Below are 18,014 nucleotides of genomic sequence, written 5' to 3'. Positions count from 1 at the left end.
GTTTGGCAACTGACTTACATTTGTGATGATTGCAGGATCCCAGAGTGATGTGATCATTTTTTGCAACTTTCTGACAAACAAAGTTGATGGGGAAGCGAGATTCACTTAACAACCATGTTACTAACTTAACAACTGCAGTGATTCATTTAACAACTGTGATGAGAAGGGTCATAAAATGGGGCAAAACTCACTTAACAAATGTCTTAGCAACAGAAATGTAGGTCTCAATTGTTATAAACGGAGGACTACCTGTATATAAAGTTGGGGGGGAGAGCCATACTGTATGTTACACACCTACAGTTATCTTTTTGAATAAGTCATAATCTTTGTTTGTGATTCTAGTTCTTTTCTATTATACTGGATTTTCAAGCATATTTCTAAAAAAATAAATAGTAAAGGCTGCATTTTATTTAATTTTTATCATATATCTAAGAACAAGCTTCTTTTGGTTTTCCTTCCATGTGTATTATATCTGCTCTGAAAAGTCCTATTCTGAAATTGATTTGGAGATGCAGTAAGTGGGAAGGGATGAATATTACATTCTACAAGTGGATAAATTACAATCTTCAAAATAAGATAAAAGTAATGGGTATGTGTTCATTAGTATTAGTAAATTTAATTCCTTGGTAAGATATGTTTTTTTTAAAGCATTAATATCAAACTTCCTAAAGACACTTCATATATATGTCTGTGTTTGATAGTGGAGGATTGGACAGGACACTGATGGTCTGTAGGAAAGTTGTGCTAATAGGTGATTTCTGTGAACAGAAAACGAAAACAAATTAGACTCAGTGTCTGCCAAAGCTAACAATTCTGTCAATGCAATCCTGGTTTTTCCTCCCCAGTTTGTTGTAATAGTTAAGGTACTGGCCTAGACATCAGGAGACTGTGAGTTAAAGTCTCACCTTTAGCACGAAAGCCAGCTGGGTGATTTGGGGATAGTTGCTCCCTCTCGACTCAACCTGCCTCACAGGCTTTTGTGGAAAAAATAGGAGGACAAAAGAGTATTATGTATATTCCACCACCTTGAGTTATTTATAAGGTAATAAAGGCAGGATAAAAGTCAAATAAATAAATGGGTAAATGTATACTTTCTAAAGCTAAAACACTATCTTAAATATTATGTGCTACACAGATAGGCGCTTTTAATGATTCAAGGCCCTTTGACATAGTCCAATGTACCTTTTTACAAAATCCCTTGTTATGTCTCAGGTACTTTAATCCTCACCCGAAGCTGTTACATTCTCATTAGAGGCACATTTGCTCACTCTCCTACTAGCTTAAACTTTTGTTTAGCGCTGATTTGTTGACCTATTAATTCTGTTTAAAAGCATTTATCAAGATAGTTAATTAAAAATGTAGTTGGTGCAGGCTATTGCAGTCTTTCTCTCTTTTCTTTGTTTCCCTAGTTTTAGAGCTAAATTTCAATCCTGTAAAGGAATTTTTGGCATTACCTGGCAGGAGAATTTGGGTATGAATTGTAGCCAATTCTCAGTGCTGATGTGATTTTTTCTTTGCCTCATTTCAACACTTTACCCTCTATAGTACCAGGTTCGAAGTATAGAGCAGGATTCCATTCACCAAAAAAACATGTCTTTGTGGTTAGGATGTCCCTGAAACCCTAAATCATAAAATTTTCCTTTCCTATTTCTACAGTAATTTGGCTGCAGATACATCTTTAACATACCTTAACAAAAATGAAATCTGTTATGAAGGAGAGATGGTTCCTTTCTTACTCTCAGATCACAATGTTTCTATCACCAATAGAATTACTAAATAGTTACCTACAGCAATTTTTGTAAAAAGGTGTAAAATGGCCTAAATTTGGAGTAGTGACACTATTATACATTTTAATTTAGTTTATTCTCATAAATTTTACATTATATTAAGTTTTTTACTTAATTGTTAACCTTTTTTACATCATAACTTTTTAGGTCACTTATGACTGGCACATTGCTTTTGTTATACTTGGTCTGCTTTTATTTTGCTTGTCATTGAGTGTAGATGTTTACCCTTAACTAATGCTTTAATGCAATTGTTAGTGTATTATTTTAACAAAGCTGATTTCTCAGAGCATTGCAAATGGTTTTCTTTGCATTCTCAAGCTATCTCCTGCCAATTACATCTTGCAATTTGCTATTCTTTAAAACTTCAGCGACATAAAATTTCATTCCTTGCATGGGAGTAGAATACTTGAAAATGTTGTTAAGACCTTTTCTTATAAGCATATGGCTACTCTGATTGTTTTGAGACAAAAGGTAGTCAGACACATTCTGCCTTACCCAGATATCTAATATTTAACAGAATGCTTTATTTCCTTTGCCCCAAATAAGTAACATTTTGAAGCTTTACAGTTATCAGCACTTCAAGCGCAGAGAGAGAAGTGCAAATGATTAGTGATGATGGAAATGGCCACCCCCAAAGATGCTTATATGAAATAGTTAAAATAATTACAACAATTAATATTGGAATAGCTAGCGTTTAACTTGAAAATTCTTCTTACTAATTTTAGCTGCAGTCAGGTAGTGCTCAACTTACAACCAAAATTGAACCCAAAATTTCTGGTGCTAAGTGAGATAGTTATTAAATGAGTTTTGACCCATTTTATGAACTCTTGTCACAGTTGTTAAATGAATCACTGTAGTTATTAAATTAGTAATGGTTGTTAAATGAATTTGGTTTCCCCATTTACTTTGCTTGTCAGAAAAAATGATCACATGACCCTGCGACACTTCAGTCATATGAACCAGTTGCCAAGCATCCAAATTTTGACCATGCATGAGGCTGCTGAAGCGGTTGTAAATGTGAAAAACTGTCATAATTCATTTTTTTCAGTGTGTCATAACTTTGATTGGTCACTAAACAAAGGATTGTAAGTTGAGGACTAGCTGTAGTTAGCTTAAGCATGCAGTGATGTGTGCTAAAAGAACAAGTATTACATTTTTTACCTATTTGCCGTGTAAAAAGAGGAAGGCAAAATATGTGAACTGAAGTAGGAACACTTTCTAAACATTTAGCTATTTTCTCTGTGAGAATAGAACTTTTAATTTTAGCGGGGAAATTGATTTGGCAATCTCGAGCAGCGTTCATTACAAGGCTCTACTTGGGATAAACAAATAATATTTTAGAAGTGTAGCATGTGCAAAGAGGTGCCTTTTTTTAGCTGCTGGTGTCTAAAGAATGATGATGTGACATGGAGAAACAGAAGTCTGCCTATCAACCCCTGGAGACCTATGTTGCTTAAAATAGCAGGAACTTTTTATTGAAATAATAGGGTGTTAGAATTTTAACAACTATGATTCTAAACCCTAATCAGTCTCAAAAGTTTTGCTTTTCATCTCAGCAAAATGTAATGTATATTTCTCATCTAAATTTACTTGCTCATATTGGAAGCAAACCACAATGGTCTCATAGGTTTTTATATTGGACAGTTGTGCTTTAAATATCAGTACTGTTGCTAAAATTACTACAATTTTAAATGAAATGAACCTTTCTATGTATACAGATCGCCACTAGTTCCTTTTTTGACCTGATTTATATGATTATATTTTTTAGGCAGTAAGAATGGAAACCATAAAGATGTAGTTTTAAAAATCAGAATAACATTGTATGATTATGAAAAAATTACGCATCTTTAATATAAAATATAACACTCTGTTTTGTTTTGTTTTCAAATACAGACCCACAGGATGACAATAAAATTGGCATTGATGGAATTCAGCAATTTTGTGACGATTTAAGTCTGGATCCTGCTAGTATCAGTGTTTTGGTCATAGCATGGAAATTCCGGGCAGCGACTCAGTGTGAATTCAGTAAAAAAGAATTTGTAGATGGCATGACAGAGTTGGGGTGAGCATAACAGTTTTTTATCAGAATTTCATATTTTTCAATATCAAAATAGTTTATATCAAAACTGATTTTGTCAAATTGGTTAAAAATTCAAGTATATGAAATATACAAAGAATTACACATGGTTGTGGAATTAAAATTAACAGTAACTTGCCTAATTAATTGTGCAAGGACTTTAAAAAGTTTTGACATAAGCCTATTATTAAGAGTGTATAAACATCTTAAAATAGGTAAAATAATCCAGTTCCTCAGTTCTGAATATATTCCCTCCCACAAACATATTTTGCATTCAATTGGCGTGCTTACTAAGTAAGTAACGCACTATTTCTTTCAACTGAAACTTATTTTTTAAAGTGGTCTTGCTGATGGCAGGCAGTTTTGAGAACAGCAATCTTGCTATTTGATGAAATTCAAACACAAATATTGTGGGATACACTATTAATATATGTTTTATTGATTTTAATGACAGCCAAGTACAGGTAGTCCTTGACATACAACAGTTCATTTAGTAACCGTTCAAAGTTACAATACCACTGAAAAAGTGATGTAGGGCCGTTTTTCATAGTTACAAGCTTTCCAGCGTCCCCATGATCATGTGATCAAAATTCATATGCTTGGCAACTGTTCATATTTATGACAGTTGTTGTGTCCCAAGGTCATATGATCAACTTTTGTAACCTTTTGACAAGCAAATTCAATGAGGAAGCAAAATTCACTTAACAACCATGTTACTAACTTATCAATTGCAGTAATTTACTTAACAACTATGGCAAGAAATGTCACAAAATTCACTTAACAAATGTCTCATTTAACAACAGAATTTTTGGGCTCAGTTGTCATAAATCGAGAACTATCTGTACAGATAGTCTCAGTTTACAATGGATACTCTCAAAGCTAATTGCAACACATTTTGAAATTATAATGCCCACTTCCAAAGTGGTCATGGGATCACATTTTGGGCACTTGACAGCCAGTTTAACTTTATGGCCATTTGCAGTAAGCCATCTACAGCAGAACCCCTGAAGATAATCTCAGATGATGAATGGGAACATATAATTAATACTGTTATTTCAGGCATTATGGTCCCAAACAATGAAAAATTATACAAATTTTTATTAATACCTTGGATTATGAGCAATAGCAATAGCAGTAGACTTATATACCGCTTCATAGGCCTTTCAGACCTCTCTAAGCGGTTTACAGAGAGTCAGCATATTGCCCCCAACAATCTGGGTCCTCATTTTACCCACCTCGGAAGGATGGAAGGCTGAGTCAACCCTGAGCCGGTGAGATTTGAACCGCTGACCTGCTGATCTAGCAGTAGCCTGCAGTGCTGCATTTAACCACTGCGCCACCTTGGCTCAGTGCAAACAGGAGTCGCCAATAACCATGTAAGATAAGTGTACTTTCATACTGTAGTTCTAGTTCCAATTCATACTGTTGCTGAACTATAATACTAACTAGATTTTGGCCCACCTTGAAGATTAGCCTCATATAAAACACACTGTAGTAATTTACATAAAAATGATCAGGGCATAAATTAGCAGGGTAACTATCTGTCCACATATCATTATAACTGACCCAGTAACCTAATCCAAGAAAAGATACATCATTTACAGATGACATTTATGATTTTAATGACAAAGATTGATATAGATGTTTTTCACATTAGGAAGATTTGCAATCTCTTTTGGAATAGGATGTGCATAACTCACCTAAACAAATCACCTATCAGTAGCATCTCTATGCCTGGATTGAGCTTTCTTGACTGTCATCCAATTCATTTACTTTGGCAAAGCACAATATTTTGTCTTTTCACTGGATTTTATGAAAACAAGAGGGTTTTATGTAAGCAACATAATATTTTACTCAACGTTTCTGAATGACCTTGCTGAACAGATTAATGCAGACGTTAAACTTTAGGGAAGATAAAAGGGAATTGAGAAGGCTATAATTATTGAGACCCACATCTGAATTTTTTCATCATAGTCTTTATGAATGAAGGCCCACTCCTTCACTGGCGAAGTTCAATTTTATTATTTTTTTAAAAGATAAAAACATAAAAGAAGATTCAGAGTGAAAAGTATCAGACAAATGTTACTTCTAAAATGCAAATAGACTACAGTATGACAAAATATCTGACATATCTTAAGTAGCTTATACCTTTCACCCAAATATTCCCATCCTGCCATATATAATAAGCTGTAATAACTAAAATCAAGTGAGAGGTCAATCTCTATCAATCATTTTGTCATCAGAATTCAACAAATCTGTCATAAAGTCATAAAAAAGACTTTTATAAATTTAACTGCCAGAAATGCTGAGTCTTAAGTATAAGATAAGTATAATTGATTGTATCCTCAAAGCTAACATACTACAATGTATTACCAAGGATTCTATTCAACTTTATGCTAGGCTATTTCTTAGTAATACCCAAACCACACAGGGAAATTCTGGTTTTTCACCTCCCTCACGGCCATATAATAGACTTTAATAATGAGCTTAGTAATATTTAATCAGATTTTTTACTTCTATCTATATTACAACTGCCTTCCAAAATTGCTTATTATGTCAACTGCTCAAGTCACACCTACATTTTACAGAATAATCAAAACTTTTATCAGGAGCATCCATCATATTAGCTAGAAGAGCTAGAGTTTTCTGGAATCCGTTGGGATCTATTCATTCCAAGGAGGACTATCCTAGTGTTTCCCCAGAAAAAAGAAGAGTTGCTGTAACTTTAAATTTCAATGGGAAGTCGTTCTACCATGGTAAGGGAACAATTCCTCCAACTTCAGATCTCCAATCACCTTTCTAGTGTCTAAAGAGGCAGAGGGAAGTAAGATCATATACAGTGTAAATAGGAAGAGCAAGCAAATTTATAAGATTTACCTCTTTTATTGAATACGATGAGCCTTTTGTGCAGAGAGTATTTCAGAATGTGCGCAATATTAATGTTTAACTGTCAGAATATTATATTATTCTTCCAAGGAATCTTCATAGTTCCTTGTTCACAGAATAAGAAGCTACAATAAAAATCTAAATTTGGAGAAGTAGAATTGTCCAAAAACAAGAAGAAATGACATAGATATATATTAACCCTATATCTGTTTAATTGGTGCAATGCTCTAACTTTTGTCATAAAAATGGCATTAAATTGAAATAAAAATGGACAAGGGTCATTAAACATCAGACGATGGTTGAACACAAAAAGTGTAGCACTACAATTACACATGCCCACTCAGGAAGGAAAAATGGATTTACAAAAATATATTGGTCCAAACCACAGTACTATAGCAAAATACCAGATGAAATACAAGTATTTGTTGAAGTTATCATTTTAAATATCAACACTATTCAGATGAATATAAAGATAAAGCGAAAGTAATGTGTTTAATTTCCACAGGAAATAGATTATATGAATGGCAAGATTGGAAGGGATGAGGCATGCCATTAAAGTTGAATGTCAAAACACTTAATAGTTTGAAAGATAACATTAGTTTCTTGGGGACTTTCACGAGGGAAAGTGAAAAAAATGGCTAAATGTTAAATTTTAAGAAGACAAAGGAAACGGCATCCAGTGGACTAAACTAAGATTGCCCCCATTAAACAATGCTCACTAAACAGAATCTTATATACTTAGTCATGTCAGCAAACTAGTAAAAACAGCAGTTTCTGAGAAGGTTGAGCAAAGTAGCAGAAAAGGACAATAAATGTCCTGAAAAAATAGAAGTGCCTTAAAAAAAACTATAGATTATCACAGATTGCGATGTCAGGTGTTTTTCTATAGTCACCATGGATTGTACCTATGTTGATGTCATCTAACCAAGTAGTTATACTTACTCATTGTATTTAAAATCAGAGCCAATTTAAATTTCTTGGCAATGCTTAATTGTTGATCTGTGCAAAATGCTGCAATTCAGTTACAATCCTAGAACGACAAGCAGTTCATATACAGATCAAATATCTAATCTTCAACTTGTGACCACAATTAGAACCAGAATTTCTGTTGCTAAGTAAGACAGTTGTTAAGCGAGTTGTGTCCAATTTTACATCCTTTTTGCCACAATTGTTAAGTGAATCACAGTGGTTAAGTGATTTATGCAATTGTTAAGCGAATCCTGATTCCCCCCTTGACTTTTCCCAATTGACTTATCAGAAGCCAATTGGGAAGGTCACAAATGGTGATCCCATGGCCCTGGGATACTGCAACTGTCATAAATACTTGCCAAGTGCCAGAATTTTGATTATGAGACTGTGGGGATCCTGCAATGGTTGTAACTGCTAGGATGGGTTGTAAGCCATTTTTCAGGATCGTTTTAACTTTAACTTGAACAGTCACTAGAGAAATGGTTGTAAGTTGAGAAGTAAATATTACAAAACCCCAATATGAGTTGCTTGTGCACCTAAAAATAAAGTATACTAATAATTAAATTTAAGTAATATTAATGCTGATCACAAGGATGTGATTTTGCCCACGTTGCTTACTAGAAAGTCAGAAGCATTTTCTTGTTATTCTGCTCACTGAAATTGGACTTTATTATCATCAGAAGTACAGTAAATGGAAAATGGATGGTACATTTTATCAACAGCTGTCTGTGGTAATTTTGTTGTATGAGAATCACTGTTTTCAATTTTACATAGATACATAATCTACTTTATATATCAATTGACAAAATAGCATAAAACAGTAGTGAAATTGTAGAGAAATAAGTTAGCTTTATCATATTTATTGTTCTCATATAAATGCCCTTACACCATGCTTTAACTCTTATTAGGGTAAAAGGCATTTATTTTACTGCACTAGTTATAGCTGCCTATTATTTGCAAAATCACTCTATATGCAATACAAAATGAATATGTACTTTATGTATTTATTTCTGCAGCTGAATGAAATATTATGGCATAATATGTTTGTTACACTAACAGCAACTGAATTAGTCTTAAAATGGATCTATTTCGTGTATATTGCAATTTCCTATTTTTTGAACATATATTTTATAAGTTTTATATTTATATTTCAAAATTCTAAAACAATACAATTATACTGAATAAACTGAAAAGTAGCATCTTTTTACCAGGTGTGATACCACAGACAAGCTAAAATCTCTTTTACCAAGACTGGAACAAGAATTAAAGGATCCAATGAAGTTTAAAGATTTTTATCAGTTTACTTTTAACTTTGCTAAAAACCCTGGGCAAAAAGGTTTAGGTGAGTTTTGTTTTTTTAAGTTATTGTGTTTTCAATAATAAGAGATTTTATAATAGACTTTTAACAAAATGAAAGCTTAGGTGAGATTCACTAGTAGATTTTTTTTTAAGCGAGGTATTCAGGTTGGCTGGAAAGGGAAGATTATTGTAATCCATAGCTAAGTGAATGGTTTAGCTTGCATATTTTGAATAACAGATGTCACATTATTATTTGAAAAATATGACAAAATAGTTTGATAATGGGATAGTACATTACAGTTTATTCTTATACGGAGCAACAAAAATTTTCATATAATGCAAAAATAGTATTGTAATATTTTTTATTTCAACATAACTACAATTTACAAATATAATACATTTATTTACATTTAGATTTATTAAATATGTTTACAAAAATTATGTACAGTATAATTTTATTCTTTGGCATATTGGTAAAACCATTTTAAAAAATTTTATACTCAATACTTTGAAATGCATTGTGCATAGAATTTTTAAAAATAGTTTTATTTCAATTTATTCTGTGTAGAATAGTTTGAAATGTTTTACTTCAATTTATTCTGTGTGGATTCTTTTTTTAAATTGTCTTAGACTATTTAAAAAAAGATTCTATCCAAAATAAATTGAAATAAACCATTTTTAAAAATTCTATGCACAATACTTTGACACACTTCCCTCCTCGCTAGGTTTTTTTTTAAATGGTCCCCATTACTCTTCATTGTAAGGCAAGAAGAATGTTACGATCTAATTATGATTTAGATTTCTGCTTTTATCTAGTTATTTTACTGTTAACATTAAGTAGCTTTTAGTATTCTTTCTATCAACTTTTCTCTCCATCTAAAGCAGTGTTTCTCAACCTTGGTCCACTTGAAGATGCGTGGACTTCAACTCCCAGAATCCACCAAGCCAGCTGGCTGGGGAATTCTGGGAGTTGAAGTCCACGCATCTTCAGGTGGACCAAGGTTGAGAAGCACTGACCTAAAGGAATCAGATTCTATCCCTGGCTGCTCATCCAAGGAGACGTGATGTTAATCCACAGGTGTAGGAACCAAAAACGTTTTGCTCCCCAAGGACCCCCCCCCCCATTTGAAGCAGTGAGAATGACCATGCTGTCACCAGAGAAAGGATGGTTAATGTACAGGTAGTCCTTGACTTACGACCACAGCTGAGCCCAAAATTTTTGTTCCTAAGTGAGACATTTGTTAGGTGAATTTTGCCCCATTATACCACCTTTCTTGCCACAATTCTTAAGTGAATAACTGCAGCTGATAAGTTAGTAACATAAGCGAATCTGATTTCCCCATTTGACTTTGTCAAAAGGTCACACAAGGCGATTACATGACCCCAGGACACTGAAACCATCATAAATATGAATCTGTTGCCAAACATCAAAATTTTGATCACGTAACCATGAGGATGTTGCAATGGTCGCTAAGTGTGAAAATGGTCGCTAAGTGTGAAAAATGATCATCAGTCATTTTTTCAATGCCATTGTAAGTTTGGTCACTAAATGAACTGTTTGGAAGCTAAGGCTAGCTTGCATTATAATGCCTTATGCTACCTTACATTTTCAAGAGAGAGAAGCTAAACTCCTTATTAGAATTGAAATAGAAATTAATAGAATAGAGTAGAGTAGAATAGTTTATTAGCCAAGTGTGATTGGACACACAAGGAATTTGTCTTTGGTGAATATGTTCTCAGTGTACATAAAGAAAAATAAAATAGAATACATTCATCAAGAATCATAAGAAGCACTCCAAGTCAATCCAGAATGATGTAGAAATTAATACAAAGAACTGAGCAAATTCAAATGGTGAAATTAGTCCCAGGGAAATATTTTTCAAAGAAACCTTGAGCTCCTCGCGCGCCACCATTTTTCCCACACAAGGCGACCTCCAACCTCCATGCCGACCTCCAACCTCCGGGAAATCCAAGAAGGAACAGTCGCTACTTCTCTAGCCAACGTATTTCCTGGAGCTGTATGGTACTGGGTCATCTTTTCTTATAAAAGGAAGTAAAAGGGGCGGGGGTGGGTGTGTTCCGTTTTCTTGCTTTAAAGTTTTAATATCTTCAATGAAAGTACTGAGACATAGAGAGCGGTTAGACAGAGTGTCTTGTCTTGCCCCGGTTAGGATTTCTTAAGCAAATCCACTGCGTTTTCAACATGAAGCCAAAATTGGGACTTTTTTAAAACGACGCGGGACAAATTGTTAGAAATCGTGACTGTCCCGCCGAAAGCGGGACGTCTGGTCACTTTATATATAATTCTTGTATTGTGTGTTGTAGAATACTCCTTTTTCTTCTGGGGCTGTTGTTGTTTTGTTTACTTAGAATATTTTGGAGAGTTTTAGTTGGTTTATATGCTTCCCTGTGATGCCATATGGTCAGAACAGTTTGATTTTTATCTTTTCTTTGTACCTTTATGAATTAAATGTGTTTAAATGTTAAAGGTTCAGAGGCTGTGTTAAATGTTTCAGTTTTCAGGTCCTTGAGCTGTGCAGTCCTGTGTTAAGGCAACTATGTTCTAGTTTATATATAGTAGTATATGTAAATCAGTATACTTGATACAAGAAATATATCATAGACAGATTAAGTAAAGTTGGAATGAATTGGGACTGACATGGATAAAGCTAGTCTGGTTTTGAATTTTGTTTTTATTTAATGTCTACATTGCGTTAGGAATAGTAGCTATGACAGAAATTGGAGCTAACTTTGAAAACTCAGATCCTCTCTTAAAATAATCTCATGCACCAAAGGAATGCTAGCCTTATCTTTTAGAGACATATATGGGTTGTGAGTGCCGTGCAAAAGATATAGGAAGATAGCACATGCTATTTTGGAAAGGAAATATTCCAATTTTACACTGAACATGTGTGTGTATATACAAAACGAATTACAGTATTGTGTCATATTGTTTCACAACAAAGTGTGATAACAGGAAAGACTATAATTAGGTATTTTTGAGAAAGCAATATGATAATAAATATACTACAAATCTGTTTTTGTAATCTTATTTTGGGGGATTTTTAGCTGCTTGGAGTTGACTTGGTAAATTAGGAAGAATTATCACCCATGACAAATATCATTGCTTTTAGATTCATTCTCATTGTTTTATTCCACAAATTACTTATCACAGTTACATAAGTTGAAATTAAAATAGATTTGAACTATCATTTTTCTAGGTTCCTACAGAAAAGATCTAGAATTTAGAAGTTGCTTAGAATTTTTGGAATGCATTGGTTAAAGAAAACATATAATATTACATATAATATTGTAGCTACCATTGTTCACCTTGTGAACAAATGATATATCAGGTGAAATGAATACAAAATAGTCATCATTGTGCATGGAGAATCTTTTAGGAGAATAATCATTTGTAAATTTACAAGACAAATCGTGACAATGTTATAGTGCAATAAAGGTATATCCTTAGTGTGGTGGCTGAGCACATATCTAATAGTTTACTATAGATGCCATTAAGCTTTGATCATACTAATAGCAGGGACATTAGTATTTTCCTTTTATAAATAGAACAAATCTGCAGCCTATTTTAGGGACTGGATGATCCTTGGAAATTTATGCAGACAGTTGCATAGTGATGATTGCCAAAAACTATTTTTCCCACTTTTATAAACAAAAGAAAAATTTACTGTCCAGTATATGTAAAGGAAAGAGTTATTCCTATTGTATGCATTTTTCGTTATAGACTTGTTTCAGTTTTAAAACTTCTGGTTTAATATGCCATGTTTTAAGTCCATGCCTGTCATATCTCTTCGGGTGCTCATTTTGATACTTTTTGTTTCCTTAGGCAGAAGGTTTATGTAACAGTTTAATGATGTATGTTTGGAATAAATATGCAAATTGAACATATTTTTAGTCTGAGATATTTAAAGTATCAAAATATGGAGAAAAGATAGGCATACCTGTACAAAGCTCTATGCTTATTTACAATACACTATAATTTATTAAAACAGAAACATCCTCAAATTTATCCTGTCTTTGGTTGGGATATTATTTGATAATGCATTTAATTTATTTTTTTAATAAAATCATATTCAAGCAAGTATTTACTCTAAACATTTTCAGATGTTCCACTGATTTGTTTTTATTGGTATGGGCTATCTATTTATCATTTATATTTTTATTAAATTTACATTCCGTCTTTCATTCAGGAGCTTATTGTCAATATAATTTCTATTCAGAGACACGGATATTTGTACTTGGATGCCTATTCTATTTTGTGCATACTTTGCACTGATAAGAGTTGGGGACAAAAAGCTGTCTCAATAGGTGTAGTTTTTTTTTTTTTAATGAAGGATTATATATTGTCAACTTCCAGTGGAGGCATGGCAAGCTAAATACATCTCTGTGGAGAGTGAAGATAACAACCACGGCAAAGACCAAAGAACCGGTGAGTAGCCCAGTTCTTTGGAACCTGTCCAGATAAGAAGACTGGAGATCATTCATGTGATTTGGATGGTGTGTCTTTGTGAGGAGACTGCAAGATAGTAGTCTCTAATGGGTCTGACTGCAAAGAAACGAAGGAATTAATCATCAAGCTCACAAGCACAGTTGACACCCTTAAAGATATTAAATTTGCTAACCTCACTTCTAATCACATTTGGAAATTGCTTCTTGAAATATTTTAAGAAATGTTCAGTCTAAAAAGTTACCTGGTGAGTTTATTTCTAAACAAAAGAAAAGTTAACTCAGGTTGAGAATCTAAACAGTTTGAAATAAATGGATTTTAAGGTTTAAGGTTTAAGGTTTTATTGGGATTTATATGCCGCCCTTTTCCCTAAGGGGACTCAGGGCGGCTTACAACCACAGGGGAGGGGGGTGCAAGGTCAAAAACAAAACAATATGTGCACAAAGAAAAAATAATAAAACACAACTTTCATTCAGCGATCAAACACTCGGGCGGGTAATTGGAAACCTATCCCCAGGCCTGCTGGGAGAGCCAGATCTTGAGGGCTGCGCGGAAGGTCTGGATAGTGGTGAGGGTACGGATCTCCATGGGGAGCTCGTTCCACAGGGTCGGGGCGGCAACAGAAAAGGCTCTCCTCCGTGTGGTCGCCAGTCGACATTGACTGGCAGATGGAATTCGGAGGAGGCCCAGTCTGTGCGATCTAATTGGTCGATTTAGGGAGGTAATCGGCAGAAGGCGGTCTCTCAAGTACCCAGACCCGCTACCATGGAGTGCTTTAAAGATGGTCATCAGTATCCTGAAGCGCACCCGGAGACCAACAGGCAGCCAATGCAGCTCGCGGAGGACAGGTGTAACGTGGGCGAACCGCGGTGCGCCCACTATCACTCGCGCGGCTGCATTTTGGACTAGCTGCAGTCGCCGGATGCACTTCAGGGGCAACCCCATGTAGAGCCCATTGCAGTATTCCAGTCTAGAGATCACAAGGGCTCGAGTGACTGTTGTGAGAGCCCCCCGGTCTAGGTAGGGCCGCAACTGGCGGACCAGGCGAACCTGGGCAAATGCCCCCCTGGTCACAGCTGACAGCTGGTGATCGAAAGTCAGCTGTGGGTCCAGGAGGACTCCTAAGTTGCGGACCCTATCTGAGGGGTATAAAATTTGACCCCCCAGCCTAAGCGTTGGTATATTAGCCAAATTATTGGGGGGGAAACACAACAGCCACTCGGTCTTATCCGGGTTGAGTACCAGTTTGCTAGCACTCATCCAGTTCCTAACGGCCTCCAAACCCTGGTTCATCACGTCCACCGCTTCATTGAGTTGGCACGGGGCGGACAGATACAATTGCGTATCGTCCGCATATTGATGGTATTTTATCCCGTGCCTCCGAATGATCTCGCCCAGCGGTTTCATGTATATGTTAAATAGTAGGGGGGATAGGACCGAACCCTGAGGTACCCCACATGTTAGGGGCCTCAGGGACGATCTCTGCCCCCCGACCAACACCGACTGCGACCTGTCCGAGAGGTAGGAGGAGAACCACCGCAGAACAGTGCCTCCCACTCCCACCTCCCGCAGTCGTCGCAGAAGGATACCATGGTCGATGGTATCGAAAGCCGCTGAGAGGTCAAGGAGAACCAGGATGGACGCATAGCCTCCATCTCTGGCCCTCCAGAGATCATCGGTCAATGCGACCAAAGCGGTTTCTGTGCTGTAACCAGGTCTGAAGCCGGACTGGAAGGGGTCAAGATAGCTAGCTTCCTCCAAGGCCCGTTGAAGCTGAAAGGCCACCACCTTCTCAACAACCTTCCCGATAAAGGGAAGGTTGGAGACAGGACGAAAGTTGTTTAAGATGGCTGGATCTAACGATGGTTTCTTCAGGAGGGGTCTCACCACCGCCGTTTTAAGTACGGCGGGGAAGTGCCCCTCCCGAAGGGAGGCGGTGACAACCGCCTGGATCCAGCCATGTGTCACCTCCCTGCTGTTAGCCACCAGCCAGGAGGGACACGGGTCCAAAATACAAGTGGAGGCACTTACAGCTCGAATGGCCTTGTCCACATCCCCAGAGGCAACTTCCTGGAACTCAACCCAGAGCTGATGTAACAAGTAATCCTCCTGTGACTCAGCTGGACCTACTGCGGTGGAGTCCAAGTCCGATCGAAACCGAGCTACTTTGTCCGCCAGGAATTGAGCATAATCCTCAGCCCTACCCTGCAAGGGGTCTCCCGCATCCCTCCTATTAAGGAGGGAGCGGGTTATCCTAAACAGGGCGGCTGGGCGCGACTCGGCGGACGCAACCAAGGCAGAAATATAAGATCTTTTTGCGGTTCTTAATGCTCGGACATAGTCCTTGGTGCAGGTAGTTAAAAGTGCTCGGTTCGCCTCGGACCTATCGGACCTCCACTGGTGCTCTAGGCATCTCCTCCGGCGTTTCTTCTCCCGGAGTTCCTCGGTGAACCAGGGAACTCTCCGGGATCCACTGACCCGGAGGGGCCGTAGCGGCGCAATCCGGTCGAGAGACTCCGACGCCGCCGAGTACCAGGCGGCAGCCAGAGTCTCCGCCGAACTGTGGGCGAGAGTATCAGGAATAACCCCAAGCTCCGTCTGGAACCTCAAAGGGTCCATAAGTCGCCTGGGGCGGAACCACCTGGTCGGTTCCTCCTCCCTACGGTGGGGGTATGGCCTCCGGAAGTCAAGCCTCAGTAGGCAATGGTCCGACCACGACAGGGGTATGATCTCATTACCCTTCAGACCAAGATCACACATCCACTGCTCCGAGAGGAATACGAGGTCGAGCATGTGACCCGCTGCGTGGGTTGGGCCCCGAATTACTTGGGTCAAGCCCATGGCTGTCATGGAAGCCATGAACTCCTGCGCCCCGTCAGAGCGTTCACCGAGCGATGGCAAGTTGAAATCCCCCAGAACTATAAGCCTGGGGAACTCAACCGCCAGCTCGGCTACTGACTCGAGGAGCGAGGGGAGGGATGCTGCAACGCAGTTGGGAGGCAGGTACGTTAGCAGCAAACCCACTTGACCCTTGAGGTCCAACTTTATCAGCAGAGACTCACACCCGACAAGCTCCGGAGCAGGGACCCTACGAGGTAACAGAGACTCCCGGATTACAATAGCCACACCGCCACCCCTTCCCTGGGCTCTCGGCTGATGAAGCACCTGAAATCCCTCTGGGCACATCTCTACAAGGGGGACTCCTCCTTCTGTGCCCAGCCAGGTTTCAGTAATACATGCCAGGTCTGCCCTCTCGTCAGTAATTAAGTCCCGGACGAGGGGAGCTTTATGAACAACAGACCTGGCATTTAGCGACAACAGCCTGAGACCAGGGTCCTGACTACTCGCGCCATCTGGTCTTGGAGTGGGACTCCTAGGGCCGGAAGGAGGGATCTCTGTAATGTAGCGAACCCTCCTTCCCCGGTAATGGCCAGCCCTAAGGTCCCCGCCATATCTGCCTCTCCCTGTCACGACCGCTATGCTCCGACCCACTCCCATGTCCATTTTCATGAGAACCAGAATTATTATGACTACTTCCAGTTATAACAAAGATAATAAACCTTTTGATTTAAATTAGATATCAGAGGGGATAAAAGTTCAGAAAAAAAGAAAAAAACTTGCCTTTAAGATTGTGATTTACAGATTGACACAAAATACTATAATAATTGAAATATTAAATGAGATATTTGAAATACAGGGCTAAAAATTAGTAATGACAATATCAGTTAATAAAGTCTGCTTCTAAGGATTGAGTTTGTCTAAAAGATGTTGATGAAGGAATGACACGTGAAAAAACTTGTTTAATGAGTAATAGTGGAATCAGAAATAATGAATTTAAAAAGTAGGGAATACACAGCAGTGAGATGCAAATTGGAAATACAAATGATAGGAAAATTGTGGATTATAAAATAGAGAAAAGCCATGAGAACCATCCTGATAATGACTTTTTATTAGATTTACAAAAGAAGCTAGTTAAGGTTTTGAAAAATCAAAAGGGAAATACAAAAGACAAGACAATGACCATGGATAATGACTTTCCACTGGATTTACAAAACAGATCTGTAAAAGCCTCAAAGAAGTCTTTGTGATAGGAAAAAGACATAGAACATCTGAATGAATCAAAGATCAAGATTGTTAGAAGTAAAATAGAGGAATATAAAGCTGGTTTGTTTGATCTAGGTTAAAATAAAGCTCTAGTTTATAAAGTTCTGGTAAACTGTAATGGACTTTTTGCTGACACCAGAACTAAAAAGTGATGATTTATGGTTTTGCATATAGAAGGGATGGATTATAGGAAGAAGAAATACATATTTGTAATTTTATAAGTGGTGATGAGTTATTAAAATTGTTTTTCCTTCTAATGAAGATTGGAAGTCACTTCTCTTTACATATTTCTTTTTTTAATTTTACTTCTTTCTTTTATTCACACTTTATTCTATTTCTTTTTGTGAGTTTAATTTGTAATTCCTTTTCTATTGCATTTAAAATCATTAATAGAAATTAAAAATGTATTTTCAAGTAAGCCTCA

The 18,014-nt window shown here is 37.1% G+C and overlaps 1 protein-coding gene across 2 annotated transcripts in view; it reads left to right on the top strand.

Moving 5' to 3' along the window:
* DCUN1D2 (defective in cullin neddylation 1 domain containing 2) overlaps positions 1-18,014 on the top strand; it is a 28,053-nt gene that overhangs the window by 5,501 nt on the left and 4,538 nt on the right. For both annotated transcript variants that reach the window (XM_014053906.2, XM_014053907.2), the window contains exons 3-4: positions 3,681-3,849; positions 8,931-9,061. In XM_014053906.2, coding sequence (XP_013909381.1) covers positions 3,681-3,849; positions 8,931-9,061 — 300 coding nt within the window. The remainder of the gene's footprint in view (positions 1-3,680; positions 3,850-8,930; positions 9,062-18,014) is intronic.

Source organism: Thamnophis sirtalis, unplaced genomic scaffold, assembly GCF_051295495.1.
Source record: "Thamnophis sirtalis isolate CommonGarterSnake01/CBP01778 unplaced genomic scaffold, rThaSir2_p1.2 scaffold_12, whole genome shotgun sequence".
Lineage (NCBI taxonomy): Eukaryota > Metazoa > Chordata > Lepidosauria > Squamata > Natricidae > Thamnophis > Thamnophis sirtalis.
Note: the sequence above shows the minus strand (reverse complement) of the source record. Positions and strands in the feature narration are given on the sequence as shown.